We start from the raw sequence: 15,867 nt of genomic DNA, 5'->3' as shown, positions 1-15,867 counted from the left end.
AATGTTACATTTATCACTGGAACAGGAAGTGATAAGAAATCAAAATATTACATTTATCACCAAGACAGGAAGTGATGAGAAATCAAAACGTCACATTTATCACTGGATCAGGAAGTGATAAGAAATCAAAATGTTACATTTATCATTGGAATAGGAAGTGATGAGACATCAAAATGTCACATTTATCACCAGATCAGGAAGTGATAAGAAATCAAAATGTTACATTTATCATTGGAACAGGAAGTGATGAGAAATCAAAATGTTACATTTATCATTGGAACAGGAAGTGATGAGAAATCAAAATGTTACATTTATCATTGGTACAGGAAGTGATAAAAAATCAAAATGTTACATTTATCACCGAGACAGGAAGTGATGAGAAATCAAAATGTCACATTTATCACCGGATCAGGAAGTGATAAGAAATCAAAATGTTACATTTATCATTGGAACAGGTAGTGATGAGAATTCAAAATGTTACATTTATCATTGGAACAGGAAGTGATGAGAAATCAAAATGTTACATTTATCACAGAGACAGGAAGTGATTAAAAATCAAAATGTTACATTTATCACCGGATCAGGAAGTGATAAAAAATCAAAATGTTACATTTAACATTGGAAAAGGAAGTGATGAGAAATCAAAATGTTACATTTATCACTGAGACAGGAAGTGATAAAAAATCAAAATGTTACATTTATCACCAGAACAGGAAGTGATAAGAAATCAAAATGTTACATTTATCACCGAGATAGGAAGTGATGAGAAATCAAAACGTCACATTTATCACTGGATCAGGAAGTGATAAGAAATCAAAATGTTACATTTATCATTGGAATAGGAAGTGATGAGAAATCAAAATGTCACATTTATCACGAGATCAGGAAGTGATCAGAAATCAAAATGTTAAATTTATCATTGGAACAGGAAGTGATGAGAAATCAAAATGTTACATTTATCATTGGAACAGGAAGTGATAAGAAATCAAAATGTTTCATTTATCACAGAGACAGGAAGTGATGAGAAATCAAAATGTCACATTAATCACTGGATCAGGAAGTGATTGAAAATCAAAATGCTACATTTATCACCAGAACAGGAAATGATAAGAAAATCAAAATGCTACATTTATCACCAGAACAGGAAATGATAAGAAATCAAAATGTTACATTTATCACAGAGACAAGATGTGATGAGAAATCAAAATGTTACATTTACCGTGGGAATAGGAAGTGATGAGAAATCAAAATGCTACATTTATCACAGAGACAGGAAGTGATTGAAAATCAAAATGTTATATTTATCATTGAGACAGGAAGTGATGAGAAATGAAAATTTACATTTATCACCGAGACAGGAAGTGATAAGAAATCAAAATGTCACATTTATCTTGGGAACAGGAAGTGATAAGAAATCAAAATGTTACATTTATCACCGAGACAGGAAGTGATGAGAATTCAAAATGTTACATTTATCACTGGAATAGGAAGTGACGAGAAATCAAAGCTCAGTAAGCTCTGACATGGCTGTAACGGAACCGGAACCCAGACCGCACTGAGTTTTTCCGTTATAGCACAACTTCCCCTGTCCGAACACCATCCACGGACCACACCCTTGGAATACCTCAGGAAAATAGACAGACAATACCCAGCTCTTACTAAAACAGGAAGCCAACTACCTTTATTTTACACAAAACATGTTTTATACAGAGGGCGGGGAAACACAATCAGGAACAGGAAATACATCATCAGCCCACCCTCTCAGTGGGAAGGGCTACAGTATAGGCAGGAAACACCTCATCACCCCTCCCCATCCAACCAGACACAGAACAATGGGATGCAACCATGTGGCAAAGGACATTGACCAACCCCCACACCAATACACAAACAGTACATCCCATAATAGTTGGCAGGACAGGAAAACCCAGCACCATGGGGGGGGAGCACATGGCAGGGACAAAGGGACACACACTATACACAATACTGGGACATTCACATTCACACCCTGTACCCCTTAACAGGCACAGGGAGGGTTAAACATAATGAGGGGGACATGAGCTGACCAAGCGGTCCCCCCACCCCCAAAAGTCACTCCCGTCACATAGACTCCATATTACTAGCAGCGCACACAGTGAATGAGAAAAGTGAGGCTTCCCACCTGTTAGGTGTCTCATCACACAGTGGAAGCAATATAATGTTACATCACTTCCACTTTCACTGCCAAACATGGCATCACTTTTACACCTGTAAATCATGGCGTATTTCCATATTTTTGTCCAACCCCCTGTATACGCGACATCCACCTGGTATGTGCCTTGTTTGCGTGACGTCACATTTTTGTATGTTATATTACACGTGACATCACAGTTCTGACAACACAGACCTTGTACTGGGGAAGTACGGTGGCTGCCATTGCTGATCTCTCCTTCTGAAAATGCCGGTTCCCTGGCTGTCAAGCTTACCCAATCATTTAATTTCAGACTTTTCTGATTGGAAGGCATGTTCTATGATGAGAGTCTCAGAAAGTATTGATTCCTCAGACATCTGGGCGTTTGGCATGAGCTTTTGAGTCTTTCTTGTTGGGAGGTGTAACGGAACCGGACCCTGACTGCACTAGGGTATTTCCGTTAGACTCCCGCTTTCCCGTCCGAACACAGATCCACGGACACCACCGCTGACCACACAAGACTACAAGACACCAGTCTGTATAAATATGGAACTCTTTATTTGAAACTCGAACTGACTGTTTATACACTCAGGGGACAAATACCCCCTCCCTGCATAATGACACAACAAGCGACACACACCATCAGACAGTTCCATCAGGAGGGCTGCTGGAAACACCCCCCACCAAGCCAATACACAAACACATCGATCCCATAATAGTTTGCTCCCAAGCAAGACACACAATAGAACAATGGGACTATGTTGCAGTAAACAATGAACAACCCCAACACCAGTATTAGAACATTTCACCCTGTACCCCTAACAGGCACAGGGTGACTTACACATAATAGGGATATGGGGAGCTTCATGGGCCCCCCACCCAAAGTGACTCCCATCACAGGAGGTTCAGCAAATAGCTGAACTAAATGAGTGTTCGGCCAAGTTGACTGTCTGGTGAGACATTTAGCAACTATTTTATAGGTTAAGTTGATTCAGAGAATATCCAATTGCCTCTTGGGAGATCAGGAAGGAAGTTTTTTCCCACGCTGGAGGGGATTGGATCACGCTTGATTGGGGGGTTTCTTTGCCTTCCTCTGGATCAATTGTGGGAAACAGATTGTGAACATAGGATTGTATAATTATTTTTCCCTTCTATTGGTTGAACTGGATGGACTTGTGTCTTTTTTCAACCATGTAACCATGTAACTATGTAACAATATGACCTCCGCTGCTTAATGTGAGTTGTTAGAAAGCTGGCCGCCTCCGGCATCCCGCCACCATGACTCACCCCCTCCTGGGACATTCAGCTGTCAGCCGGTCTCCTCCTCCTGAATAATATCAGGCAATGTGCTCCCAGCATGGAGGGGTACAGGATGATTACTTCTGTTCATGGGGGACAGCCACACAAAAATAAATGGGGTGGGGTTCCCCTAAAAGTACCCTTAATCTTGATGAGGGTCTCGAAATGATGTCAAGGAAAAAGAAAATGGTATAAGATTCCCTCCAAATTCATAGGTTGAAGAGAACAAGGGGCTCTTCTTCATGACCCTTGCCTGATAGTTGTGGGGGTCCTGCTGCTAAAATTTAAACAAAGAAGGGGAGGTCTTCAAGGTGACATCATGGGCCATAATATGGACAACGATGTCCCCCAGGAGACCCAACCCCCTTTGTTTACATGTGAGCAGCAGGGAACAGAACTGTCAGTCCTCAGGAGTGAACCGATTGGATCAGATGTGTCGGAGATCAGCAGTTTTCTTTCTTTTGTTGGGTCATCGAACGTCATGATTGAGGTGGATCTGCATTGCTCGATGACCTGATTGTCAATGAATGTACATCACGGGACTTTTCTTCTGGGTTTTTTTTATTAAAGGACCTGCCAAGAACTGCATCTGTTTTTATTCACTACTTATTTTTTTGTGAATGGGTAGGGGTACTATAGGGGGTCTGGTATCTGAACCCACCTTAATATTAAAGCATGATTCCGTATTGTGATAAGCCCCTACCCGCAGACCCTCACAAACACCAGGCCATGGCTGGGGGGAAGAAGCACTTGCTCTCCTGAATGTGGGGACAAGGTACTGATCAGGTAGGACCCCCCCACATGTGTGGCCTGGTATGGCTCAGGAGAAGGGGGAGTGTAACGGAACCGGACCCCAGACCGCACTTGGGTATATTCCATTATACTGCAGCTACCCTGCCCGAACACAAATCCATGGACCACACCCTTGAAATCCCTTAGGAAATAGACAGCACCCGACTCTTCTTAAAACAGGAAGTCAACTCCTTTATTTTACACAAACAACAAGTTATATACACAGGGTGGGGAAACACAACCAGGACCAGGAAACACATCATCAGCCCGCCCCATCAGTGGGAAGGGCTACAGGAAACACATCATCAGCCCGCCCCATCAGTGGGAAGGGCTACAGCACATGGCAAAGGACAATGGACAGCCACATGGCCGAGAACAAAGGACAACACACCAATACACAATAATAGGACATTCACATTCACACCCCGTACCCCCTAACAGGCACAGGGTAATTTAAACATAATGAGGGGAACATGAGCTGACACAGAGGTCCCCCCACCCCCAAAAGTCACTCCCGGCGCAGGGGGGTAAATGCTGATCGCCTCCCTTTCCTGGCTTGCCGGGCTGCATGCTCATATTAAGGCTCCGGTATTGCTTTACTCGTTTATTTCTTGTTTTATTGCATGTGGTTCCCCCTTAAAATCCATATCAGACCCGAAGAGTCTAGTTATGGAATTTGGAGGAACCCCATGCTGTTTTTTATTCTTTTTTTGTGTGGAATCCCTCCTTGACATCCATGCTAGACCCTCACTGTGGTTACGGGTCTGGCAGTTATTTTTAGAGGGAACCCCACATCATTTGTTTTTATTTTGTGGGGTCAGCTGTTTCCATCTATGTTTCATGAGACCCTCATCTAGGATAAGGTTGGGGTATAGATAGGGGGTTCCCCGGCTCTTTGAAGTGGCGGGGAACTGTCATTGTAAATGTCAGTGTTGCTGTAGTCAGTTGTATACCTCATACAGATGTGACACTTCACTGGCCGGGTCATGACAACCCTCAGACATGGTGATTAGAGGAAATTCGTATTTTTACGTTTCACTGTCAGCATACTTAAAATGGGCGATTACCTACAAAGGAAATGAAAATGTTTCTGCTTCAGTACATGTTCCTCTAGGACAGTGCCAAGCCCCTCCCCCCCCATATTAGTCTAGGAAATGTCCTGAAATGATTTTTAACACTTGGCTCCCATTGACTTTAATAGGTTTTCATTCAGCACCAGAACTTCTCTAACAGAACCCGGGTCTGTGCACCTCATCCCTAGCAGGCAACCGCCATTCCCAGAGGGAGCTCAGCTATGGACTCTTCACATTCCTCTCATCCAGGGGCGGACTGATAACTCGCGGGGCCCCCCGGGCAATAGGGGATCATGGGGCCCCTGTGTCCTTGCCCAAACTCAAAAAAGCCTATCAAAAAGGTACCAGGGGTATCTCATGGGGCCCCCTACTGACCCCGGGCCCTCGGGCAGTGCCCGAGTTTCCAAATGGTCAGTCCACCCCTGCTTTCATCTAAGTATCAGCCGGGGATTTACCGGAACGAGAATGCGTCACAGGAGGTAAGTTCATAACTTTCTATTATTCCTGCAGAAGACAACAAGTGACACCCACAGCCTCACCTGACACCTCCGACAGAACAGCCACATGGAGTGTCCTATACACAGGAATACGCCAAACCAGAAATATCAGATACCACTTACCGGCCTCCTCCTTGTAGTGTATGGGGATCCCTCTCCAGTCCTCAGTACTTACCTGCCTCCTCCTTGTAGTGTATGAGGATCCCCTCCAGTCCTCAGTACTTACCTGCCTCCTCCATGTAGTGTATGAGGATCCCCCTCCAGTCCTCAGTACTTACCTGCCCCCTCCTTGTAGTGTATGAGAATCCCTCTCCAGTCCTCAGTACTTACCTGCCCCCTCCTTGTAGTGTATGAGGAGCTCCTCCAGTCCTCAGTACTTACCTGCCCCCTCCTTGTAGTGTATGAGGATCCCCTCCAGTCCTCAGTACTTGCCTGCCTCCTCCTTGTAGTGTATGTGGATCCCCTCCAGTCCTCAGTACTTACCTGCCCCCTCCTTGTAGTGTATGAGGATCCCTCTCCAGTCCTCAGTACTTACCTGCCCCCTCCTTGTAGTGTATGAGGATCCCCTCCAGTCCTCAGTACTTACCTGCCTCCTCCTTGTAGTGTATGAGGATCCCCTCCAGTCCTCAGTACTTACCTGCCCCCTCCTTGTAGTGTATGAGGATCCCCTCCAGTCCTCAGTACTTACCTGCCCCCTCCTTGTAGTGTATGAGGATCCCCTCCAGTCCTCAGTACTTACCTGCCTCCTCCTTGTAGTGTATGAGGATCCCCTCCAGTCCTCAGTACTTACCTGCCCCCTCCTTGTAGTGTATGAGGATCCCCTCCAGTCCTCAGTACTTACCTGCCCCCTCCTTGTAGTGTATGAGGACCCCCTCCAGTCCTCAGTACTTACCTGCCTTCTCCTTGTAGTGTATGAGGATCCCCTCCAGTCCTCAGTACTTGCCTGCCTCCTCCTTGTAGTGTATGTGGATCCCCTCCAGTCCTCAGTACTTACCTGCCCCCTCCTTGTAGTGTATGAGGATCCCTCTCCAGTCCTCAGTACTTACCTGCCTTCTCCTTGTAGTGTATGAGGATCCCTCTCCAGTCCTCAGTACTTACCTGCCCCCTCCTTGTAGTGTATGAGGATCCCCTCCAGTCCTCAGTACTTACCTGCCTCTTCCTTGTAGTGTATGAGGATCCCCCTCCAGTCCTCAGTACCAGGGGCGGACTGACCATTTGGAAACTCGGACACTGCCCGAGGGCCCGGGGTCAGTAGGGGGCCCCATGAGATGCCCCTGGTACCTTTTTCATAGGCTTTTTTAAGTTTGGGCAATGACACAGGGGCCCCATGATCCCCTATTGCCCAGGGGCCCCATGAGTTGTCAGTCCTCCCCTGCTCACTACTTACCTGTCCCCTCCTTGTAGTGTATGAGGATCCCCTCCAGTCCTCAGTACTTACCTGCCTCTTACTTGTAGTGTATGAGGATCCCCCTCCAGTCCTCGATACTTACCTGCCTCCTCCTTGTAGTGTATGAGGATTCCCTCCATTCCTCGGTACTTACCTGCCTCCTCCTTGTAGTGTATGAGGATCTCCTCCAGTCCTCAGTACTTACCTGCCTCCTCCTTGTAGTGATCACCATCCAGTCCTCTTACTTACAGTAGATAGGAACCCCCTATGCCCCCCCCAGTACCTACCTTCCTCCTCCTTGAAGTATATGGTGACGTATCCCCGGCTGCAGTCGGTGTCTCGGATCTCACATTCTCCTCCATTAGATTCGCTCCTCTTCTGGAAATACAGCAGAAGTTTATTTTTCAGTTTCTTCAGCCTCTGGGGGCCGCCATCCCACTGGAGGGAAAGGGGGTGCGGGTACTGGGGGTCCCCCATTCCTCTGGTAGTGTCGGCTCAGATAACCAGAAGAAGGATTGTATAGTGAGACGTACGCTGTGTGTTCTGGGTGTGGAGAGAACGGCTCGGAGAGCTTTACTTTCTGTTTCATTTTTCACTCTCACTGACATTTGTCCTCCTATTTTGGAAAAGTCCCTCCGCACACACAGCTCTCCGCACACACAGCTCTCTGCGCACACAGCTCTCCGCACACACAGCTCTCCGCACACACAGCTCTCCGCGCACACAGCTCTCTGCGCACACAGCTCTCCGCACACACAGCTCTCCGCACACACAGCTCTCCGCACACACAGCTCTCCGCACACACAGCTCTCCGCACACACAGCTCTCCGCACACACACAGCTCTCCGCACACACAGCTCTCCGCACACACAGCTCTCCGCACACACAGCTCTCCGCACACACAGCTCTCCGCACACACACAGCTCTCCGCACACACAGCTCTCCGCACACACACAGCTCTCCGCACACACACAGCTCTCCGCACACACAGCTCTCCGCACACACAGCTCCGCACACACACAGCTCTCCGCACACACAGCTCTCCGCACACACAGCTCTCCGCACACACAGCTCTCCGCACACACAGCTCTCCGCACACACAGCTCTCCGCACACACACAGCTCTCCGCACACACAGCTCTCCGCACACACAGCTCTCCGCACACACAGCTCTCCGCACACACAGCTCTCCGCACACACACAGCTCTCCGCACACACAGCTCTCCGCACACAGCTCTCCGCACACACACAGCTCTCCGCACACACAGCTCTCCACACACACAGCTCTCCGCACACACACAGCTCTCCGCACACACACAGCTCTCCGCACACACACAGCTCTCCGCACACACAGCTCTCCGCACACACAGCTCTCCGCACACACAGCTCTCCGCACACACACAGCTCTCCGCACACACAGCTCTCCGCACACACAGCTCTCCGCACACACAGCTCTCCGCACACACAGCTCTCCGCACACACAGCTCTCCGCACACACACAGCTCTCCGCACACACAGCTCTCCGCACACACAGCTCTCCGCACACACAGCTCTCCGCACACACAGCTCTCCGCACACACACAGCTCTCCGCACACACAGCTCTCCGCACACACACAGCTCTCCGCACACACAGCTCTCCGCACACACAGCTCTCCGCACACACAGCTCCTCACACACACAGCTCTCCGCACACACAGCTCTCCGCACACACAGCTCTCCGCACACACAGCTCTCCGCACACACACAGCTCTCCGCACACACAGCTCTCCGCACACACACAGCTCTCCGCACACACAGCTCTCCGCACACACAGCTCTCCGCACACACAGCTCTCCGCACACACAGCTCCTCACACACACAGCTCTCCACACACACAGCTCTCCGCACACGCACAGCTCTCCGCACACACACAGCTCTCCGCACACGCACAGCTCTCCGCACACGCACAGCTCTCCGCACACGCACAGCTCTTCGCACACACAGCTCTCCGCACACACACAGCTCTCCGCACACACAGCTCTCCGCACACACACAGCTCTCCGCACACACACAGCTCTCCGCACACACACAGCTCTCCGCACACACACAACTCTCCGCACACACACAGCTCTACGCACACACACAGCTCTCCGCACACACAGCTCTCCGCACACACAGCTCTCCGCATAGTCTAGTCTTGTATGGTCAGCGGTGGTGTCAGTGGTCGGTGTTCGGACAGACTGGTGTCGTCTAGTCTTGTATGGTCGGCTGTGGTGTCTGTTGTCGGTGTTTGGACAGGGAAGCGGTATTCTAACAGAAGTACTCAAGTGCAGTCTGAGTTGGTTCCATTACACAGCTCTGGCCTCTTTTGCCTTTAGACACAGTGTCCTCCTCTACAGCCCACCTCTAGCCTATGGATTGGGTTTCTCCTGACACCCTGATAGGAGCCGACCTGACTCCTGGAACTGAGACCTCTGTGTCTTGGCTTCCGGCTGGGCCCTCTGACTCCTCAATGAGACCTTCTGTCTCCTCCACTGGGAGCAATCTCCAAACTAGGAACCCTGAGCTATCCTCAGATCTGAGTACCCTATATTGCCCAAAGTATTGGGCCGCCTACCTTTCCATGCACATGACCTTTAATGGCCACCCAGTCTTAGCCTATAGGGTTCAATATTGAGTTGGCCCCGCCCTTTGCAGCTATAACAGCTTCAACTCTTCTGGGAAGGCCATCCACAAGGTTTAGGAGGGTGTCTATGGGAAGGTTGGACCATTCTTCCAGAAGCACATTTGTCAGGTCAGGCACTGATGTCGGGGGAGGAGGCCTGGCTCGCAGTCTCCGCTCTAATTCATCCCAAAGGTGTTCTATGGGGTTGAGGTCAGGACTCTGTGCAGGACAGTCAAGTTCCTCCACCCCACACTGGCTCCTCCATGTCTTTATGGACCTTGCTTTGTGCACTGGTGATGGAGGGCTTGGATGCAGCTGCTCGGCCATGGAAACCCATTCCATGAAGCTCTCTACGCACTGTTGTTGGGCTCATCTGAAGGCCACACCAAGTTTGGAGGTCTTTAGCTGTTGACTCTGCAGACAGTTGGCGACTTCTGCGCACTGTGCGCTTCAGCATGCGCTGACCCCGCCCTGTCATGTGACGTGGCCTAGCACTTGGTGGCTGAGTGGCTGTTGTTCCCAGTTGCTTCCACTTTGTTATAATCCCACTAACAGTTGAGCGTGGAATATTTAGTAGCCAGGAAATGTCACGGATGGACTTATTGCCCAGGTGGCCACCTATCACGGGACCACGCTTGGAGTCACTGAGCTCCTGAGAGCGACCCATTCTTTCACCAATGTTTGTAGAAGCAGTCTGCATGCCTAGGGGCTTGATTGTATACACCTGTGTCCATGGAGGGGATTGGAACACCTGAATCACATGATATGGAGGGGATTGGGACACCTGAATCACATGATATGGAGGGGAATGGAACACCTGAATCACATGATTGGGAGGGGAATGGAACACCTGAATCACATGATTGGGAGGGGATTGGAGCACCTGAATCACATGATTGGGAGGGGACTGGAGCACCTGAATCACATGATTGGGAGGGGATTGGAACACCTGAATCACATGATTGGGAGGGGATTGGAACACCTGAATCACATGATTGGGAGGGGATTGGAACACCTGAATCACATGATTTGGAGGGCAGGCCCAATACTTGGGGTAATATAGTGTATATAATGACACCTCACATCTGTGTACTCCAGAATGCAGATGTCTAGCAAAACCTGTATACAGGATTGAATGTTCTGATCCAGAACTACAGGATCCAGCGAAATCTAAATCCACAGCTTTCTAGTCTGGAACGTTGCATCCACCCTAAATGTGAATCCTGCGTCACGTTTTCCTATCTTCTCACAGTGACGGGTCTCGTTCTGTCACAATACTTAAGCTGGAACAAATGGGCAGTTTCCTGCATGCATCTAAGTGAGGTGGATGCAGAACCCCCCATGCTGGGACATTGTATTCTGACAGAAGGGACTCTCTGATGGCAGAATACACTGATCAGTGCCATAGCCGATTGGCTGCAAGATTTTCCAGCAGTCCCATTTGACAGAAGCCGATCTAATGATTGGGTTCTGTCTAACAGAATCAGAATTTGGTCCCTGCTAAACTGATCTGTGTGTAACCGGCTTTCCCTTATTCCTCATAGCTTCAGCAGGCTTCCTCCAGCGCTGTGACTGGTTCCCCACAGCTTCTGTGTATGTTGAGGCTTTGAGGTGAAGCTGAGGTTTTAGGTGGAGGAAGAGATCAGTGCAGCTGGCTGGAGCATGGAAACCGGTGCCCGGTCACACCGGTGCGATTTCAGGTACGATCTGGGAATTGAAATGGCATCTAATGAATGTGAATGTCGGTGTCCTAACACGTGCGATTTGCTGCGGCGCCATTTCTAAAGTAGTTCTTGTATGACATTTTCTGCAGTTTTGTTGCAACTTCACACACATAGAATCTAATGGAAATCGCAGTGCAAATAGCAAGAAATAATTAGAAATCTTCACAATTCGCAATAAAGACTTAAATAATCGCACATAAAAATCACGCTGAAGGTGGACTTTTTTTTTTCCTTTCCTGGAGTTGGGCTGTATTGTGGCATTACGACAATTGCTGTAAATGCTCAAATGCTTGAATGTGTTAGGAATTACTATGACTTCTGAGGTTCTACATCAATGTATTCCACAAACACACTTTATCTTTGTAGCACCCTTCTAGGTAGCTAGGGGGAGCTAAGTCACTTCTTTTTTGGGGGGAAATAAAGGAGTCAGATTTGGATCAGGGCTGAGAGGCTCTGCGGATCTGTTCCCTGATACGTCCTCCGATCTAGAGACGTCGAGAAGTCAGTGGACAGCTGGTCTGCACTCTCAAGGAATCCTGGCCAATCTCCAAGTAGGAGGCTTGGCATGGGGTCAGGACTGCCCTTAAGAGTGGATGAGCCTGCTCAGCAGCAGGAAAGTTTGGGTGGAAGGTGGACTGAGCAGAATCCCCCCAATGATTCCAACAATGGGGCACCATTCCTCCCAATGATACCAACAATGGGGCACCATTCCTCTTTCTGATACCAACAATGGGGCACCATTCCTCCCTCTGATACCAACAATGGGGCACCATTCCTCCCTCTGATACCAGCAACGATGCACCATTCCTCTCAATGATACCAACAATGGGGCACCATTCCTCCCACTGATACCAGCAACGATGCACCATTCCTCCCACTGATACGAACAATGGAGCACCATTCCTCTCACTGATACCAACAATGGGGCACCATTCCTCCCTCTGATACCAGCAACGATGCACCATTCCTCTCAATGATACCAACAATGGGGCACCATTCCTCCCACTGATACCAGCAACGATGCACCATTCCTCCCACTGATACGAACAATGGAGCACCATTCCTCTCACTGATACCAACAATGGGGCACCATTCCTCCCACTGATACCAACAATGGGGCACCATTTTTCTCACTGATACCAATGATGGGGCACCATTCCTCCCTCTGATACCAACAACGGGGCACCATTCCTCCCACTGATACGAACAATGGGGCACCATTCCTCCCACTGATACCAACAATGGGGCACCATTCCTCCCACTGATACCAACAATGGGGCACCATTTTTCTCACTGATACCAATGATGGGGCACCATTCCTCCCTCTGATACCAAGAACGGGGCACCATTCCTCCCTCTAATACCAACAACGGGGCACCATTCCTCCCTCTGATATCAACAACGGGGCACCATTCCTCCCTCTGATATCAACAACGGGACACCATTCCTCCCACTGATACCAACAACAGGACACCATTCCTCCCACTGACACCAATGATGGGGCACTATTACTCCCACTGACACCAATGATGGGGCACTATTCCTCCCACTGACACCAATGATGGGGCACTATTCCTCCCACTGACACCAATGATGGGGCACTATTCCTCCCACTGACACCAATGATGGGGCACTATTCCTCCCACTGACACCAATGATGGGGCACTATACCTCCTACTGATACCAATGATGGGGCACTATTCCTCCCACTGATACCAATGATGGGGCACTATTCCTCCCACTGACACCAATGATGGGGCACTATTCCTCCCACTGATACCAATGATGGGGAACTATTCCTCCCACTGACACCAATGATGGGGAACTATTCCTCCCACTAATACCAACAACGGGGCACCATTCCTCCCTCTGATACCAACAACGGGGCACCATTCCTCCCTCTGATACCGACAACGGGGCACCATTCCTCCCTCTGATACCAACAATGGGGCACCATTCCTACCACTGATACCCACAGATGGGGCACCATTCTCTCCTTAATACCAAATGTGGTGATGTTTAATCTCACTGATGCCAGGAAAATTTCCACTCCCTCTGGCCATAGGCCAGCCCCCCACAAAGTCTGTAGGACAATAAACTGGCCATTGCTTTAAAAAGTTTGGAGACCCCTGTAATAGAGGATGGCTACGTTCATGCTGCATTGTCCCACTGTAACTATTGTGAAATTTGGGGGTCCACATCACTAGCCAGCCATATAAAACAAGCAGTCTTTTTTATTTTTAAACAGGCAAACAGGCAAAAAAAGCTTCTTTTCAGCATGAAACAAACAAAATAGTCCATCACTCTGATACACAAAACAAAACTTCAGCTCACCGCCAGTCAGGGTGGATAAAAATCAATGATATTTTTTTAAAAAATCAAAAAAATCGGATTTTTTTTTATTTAAATCGGATTTTTTTGTATAAAATGCTTTTTGAGGAAAATATATTACCATCCAAAGGTTATTCCATCATGAAGTAAAGATGAGTTTTGTAATTATGTAGAATAAGGCTGTATATGTTTGGTAAATAAATCCCATGAATCCATTCACACTGTCAGCCCCTCCCTCCTCGCACTGTCAGCCCCTCCCTCCTCACACTGTCAGCCCCTCCCTCCTCCCTGTTTGGTACATAAATCCCATGACTCCATTCACAATGTCACGCTCTCCAGAGGTTTCTGTAGGATTATTGGGCAGTTTCTCTGCCTACAAGATATGATCACGGATGATTGGTTTACTTTGCAGTTATAAAACTGACTGTGACTCAGCGGAGATCACATGACTCTTCACAGCAACAATGTTATAACATGAAGAGAGATAAGAAAAAGACTTCATCCTAACTTCTACAGACCTATGAATACAGAATCAGCCCCTTCAGTGCCAAGGTGCAAGAAGTTCAGTGAATAGAATAGAAACAATATTTGTCTGATTGTTTGGAGTGGAATAGATCTGCACAAGAAGAAAGTGAAACTAAGTGTGAGGAGGAAGGGGCCGACAGTGCGAGGAGGGAGGGGCCGACAGTGCGAGGAGGGAGGGGCCGACAGTGCGAGGAGGATGGGGCCGACAGTGCGAGGGGGAAGGGGCCGACAGTGCGAGGAGGGAGGGGCCGACAGTGCGAGGAGGGTGGGGCCGACAGTGCGAGGGGGAAGGGGCCGACAGTGCGAGGAGGGAGGGGCCGACAGTGCGAGGAGGGTGGGGCCGACAGTGCGAGGGGGAAGGGGCCGACAGTGCGAGGAGGGAGGGGCCGATAGTGCGAGGAGGGTGGGGCCGACAGTGCGAGGGGGAAGGGGCCGACAGTGCGAGGGGGAAGGGGCCGACAGTGCGAGGAGGGAGGGGCCGACAGTGCGAGGAGGGTGGGGCCGACAGTGCGAGGGGGAAGGGGCCGACAGTGCGAGGAGGGAGGGGCCGACAGTGCGAGGAGGGAGGGGCCGACAGTGCGAGGAGGGTGGGGCCGACAGTGCGAGGGGGAAGGGGCCGACAGTGCGAGGAGGGAGGGGCCGACAGTGCGAGGAGGGTGGGGCCGACAGTGCGAGGGGGAAGGGGCCGACAGTGCGAGGAGGGAGGGGCCGACAGTGCGAGGAGGGAGGGGCCGACAGTGCGAGGGGGAAGGGGCCGACAGTGCGAGGAGGGAGGGGCCGACAGTGCGAGGAGGGTGGGGCCGACAGTGCGAGGAGGAAGGGGCCGACAGTGCGAGGAGGAAGAGGCCGATAGTGTGAGGACAGGGCCGACAGTGTGAGGAGGAAGGGGCCGACAGTGCGAGGAGGAAGGGGCCGACAGTGCGAGGAGGAAGGGGCCGACAGTGCGAGGAGGAAGGGGCCGACAGTGCGAGGAGGAAGAGGCCGATAGTGTGAGGACAGGGCCGACAGTGTGAGGAGGAAGGGGCCGACAGTGCGAGGAGGAAGGGGCCGACAGTGCGAGGAGGAAGGGGCCGACAGTGCGAGGAGGAAGGGGCCGACAGTGCGAGGGGGAAGAGGCCGATAGTGCGAGGGGGAAGGGGCCGACAGTGCGAGGAGGGAGGGGCCGACAGTGCGAGGAGGGAGGGGCCGACAGTGCGAGGAGGGAGGGGCCGACAGTCTAAGTTTCTTAAAATATATATATTTTATTTAGCCAAGTTAGTTACCAAACACGGATGTTTAAGCAAATACCATCTGCTGGAATGTTATTGTTTCAGATGAATAAATCTATTTACATTGTTATTATTAAGGTAATGATTATTTTTCTCCTTCCGAAGTAACAGAAAAGTTGTCCAAATATGAATGATTAACCTACAGTTGTGGCCAAAATTA

The 15,867-nt window shown here is 49.6% G+C and overlaps 1 protein-coding gene across 1 annotated transcript in view; it reads right to left on the bottom strand.

The window, feature by feature from the left end:
* LOC149437904 (protein mono-ADP-ribosyltransferase PARP14-like) overlaps positions 1–7,704 on the bottom strand; it is a 64,895-nt gene extending 57,191 nt beyond the window's left edge. The window contains exon 1 of the mRNA XM_089660493.1: positions 7,503–7,704. Within this exon, the coding sequence (XP_089516619.1) occupies positions 7,503–7,692 (190 nt within the window). The 5' untranslated portion in view covers positions 7,693–7,704. The remainder of the gene's footprint in view (positions 1–7,502) is intronic.
* Between the last annotated feature and the right edge of the window lie 8,163 nt (positions 7,705–15,867).

This window comes from Staurois parvus, unplaced genomic scaffold, assembly GCF_062004578.1.
Source record: "Staurois parvus isolate SC_StPar_1 unplaced genomic scaffold, SC_StPar_1.0 ptg001247l, whole genome shotgun sequence".
In the NCBI taxonomy this organism is placed as follows: Eukaryota; Metazoa; Chordata; class Amphibia; order Anura; family Ranidae; genus Staurois; species Staurois parvus.
This window is presented reverse-complemented; position numbering and strand designations above follow the sequence as displayed.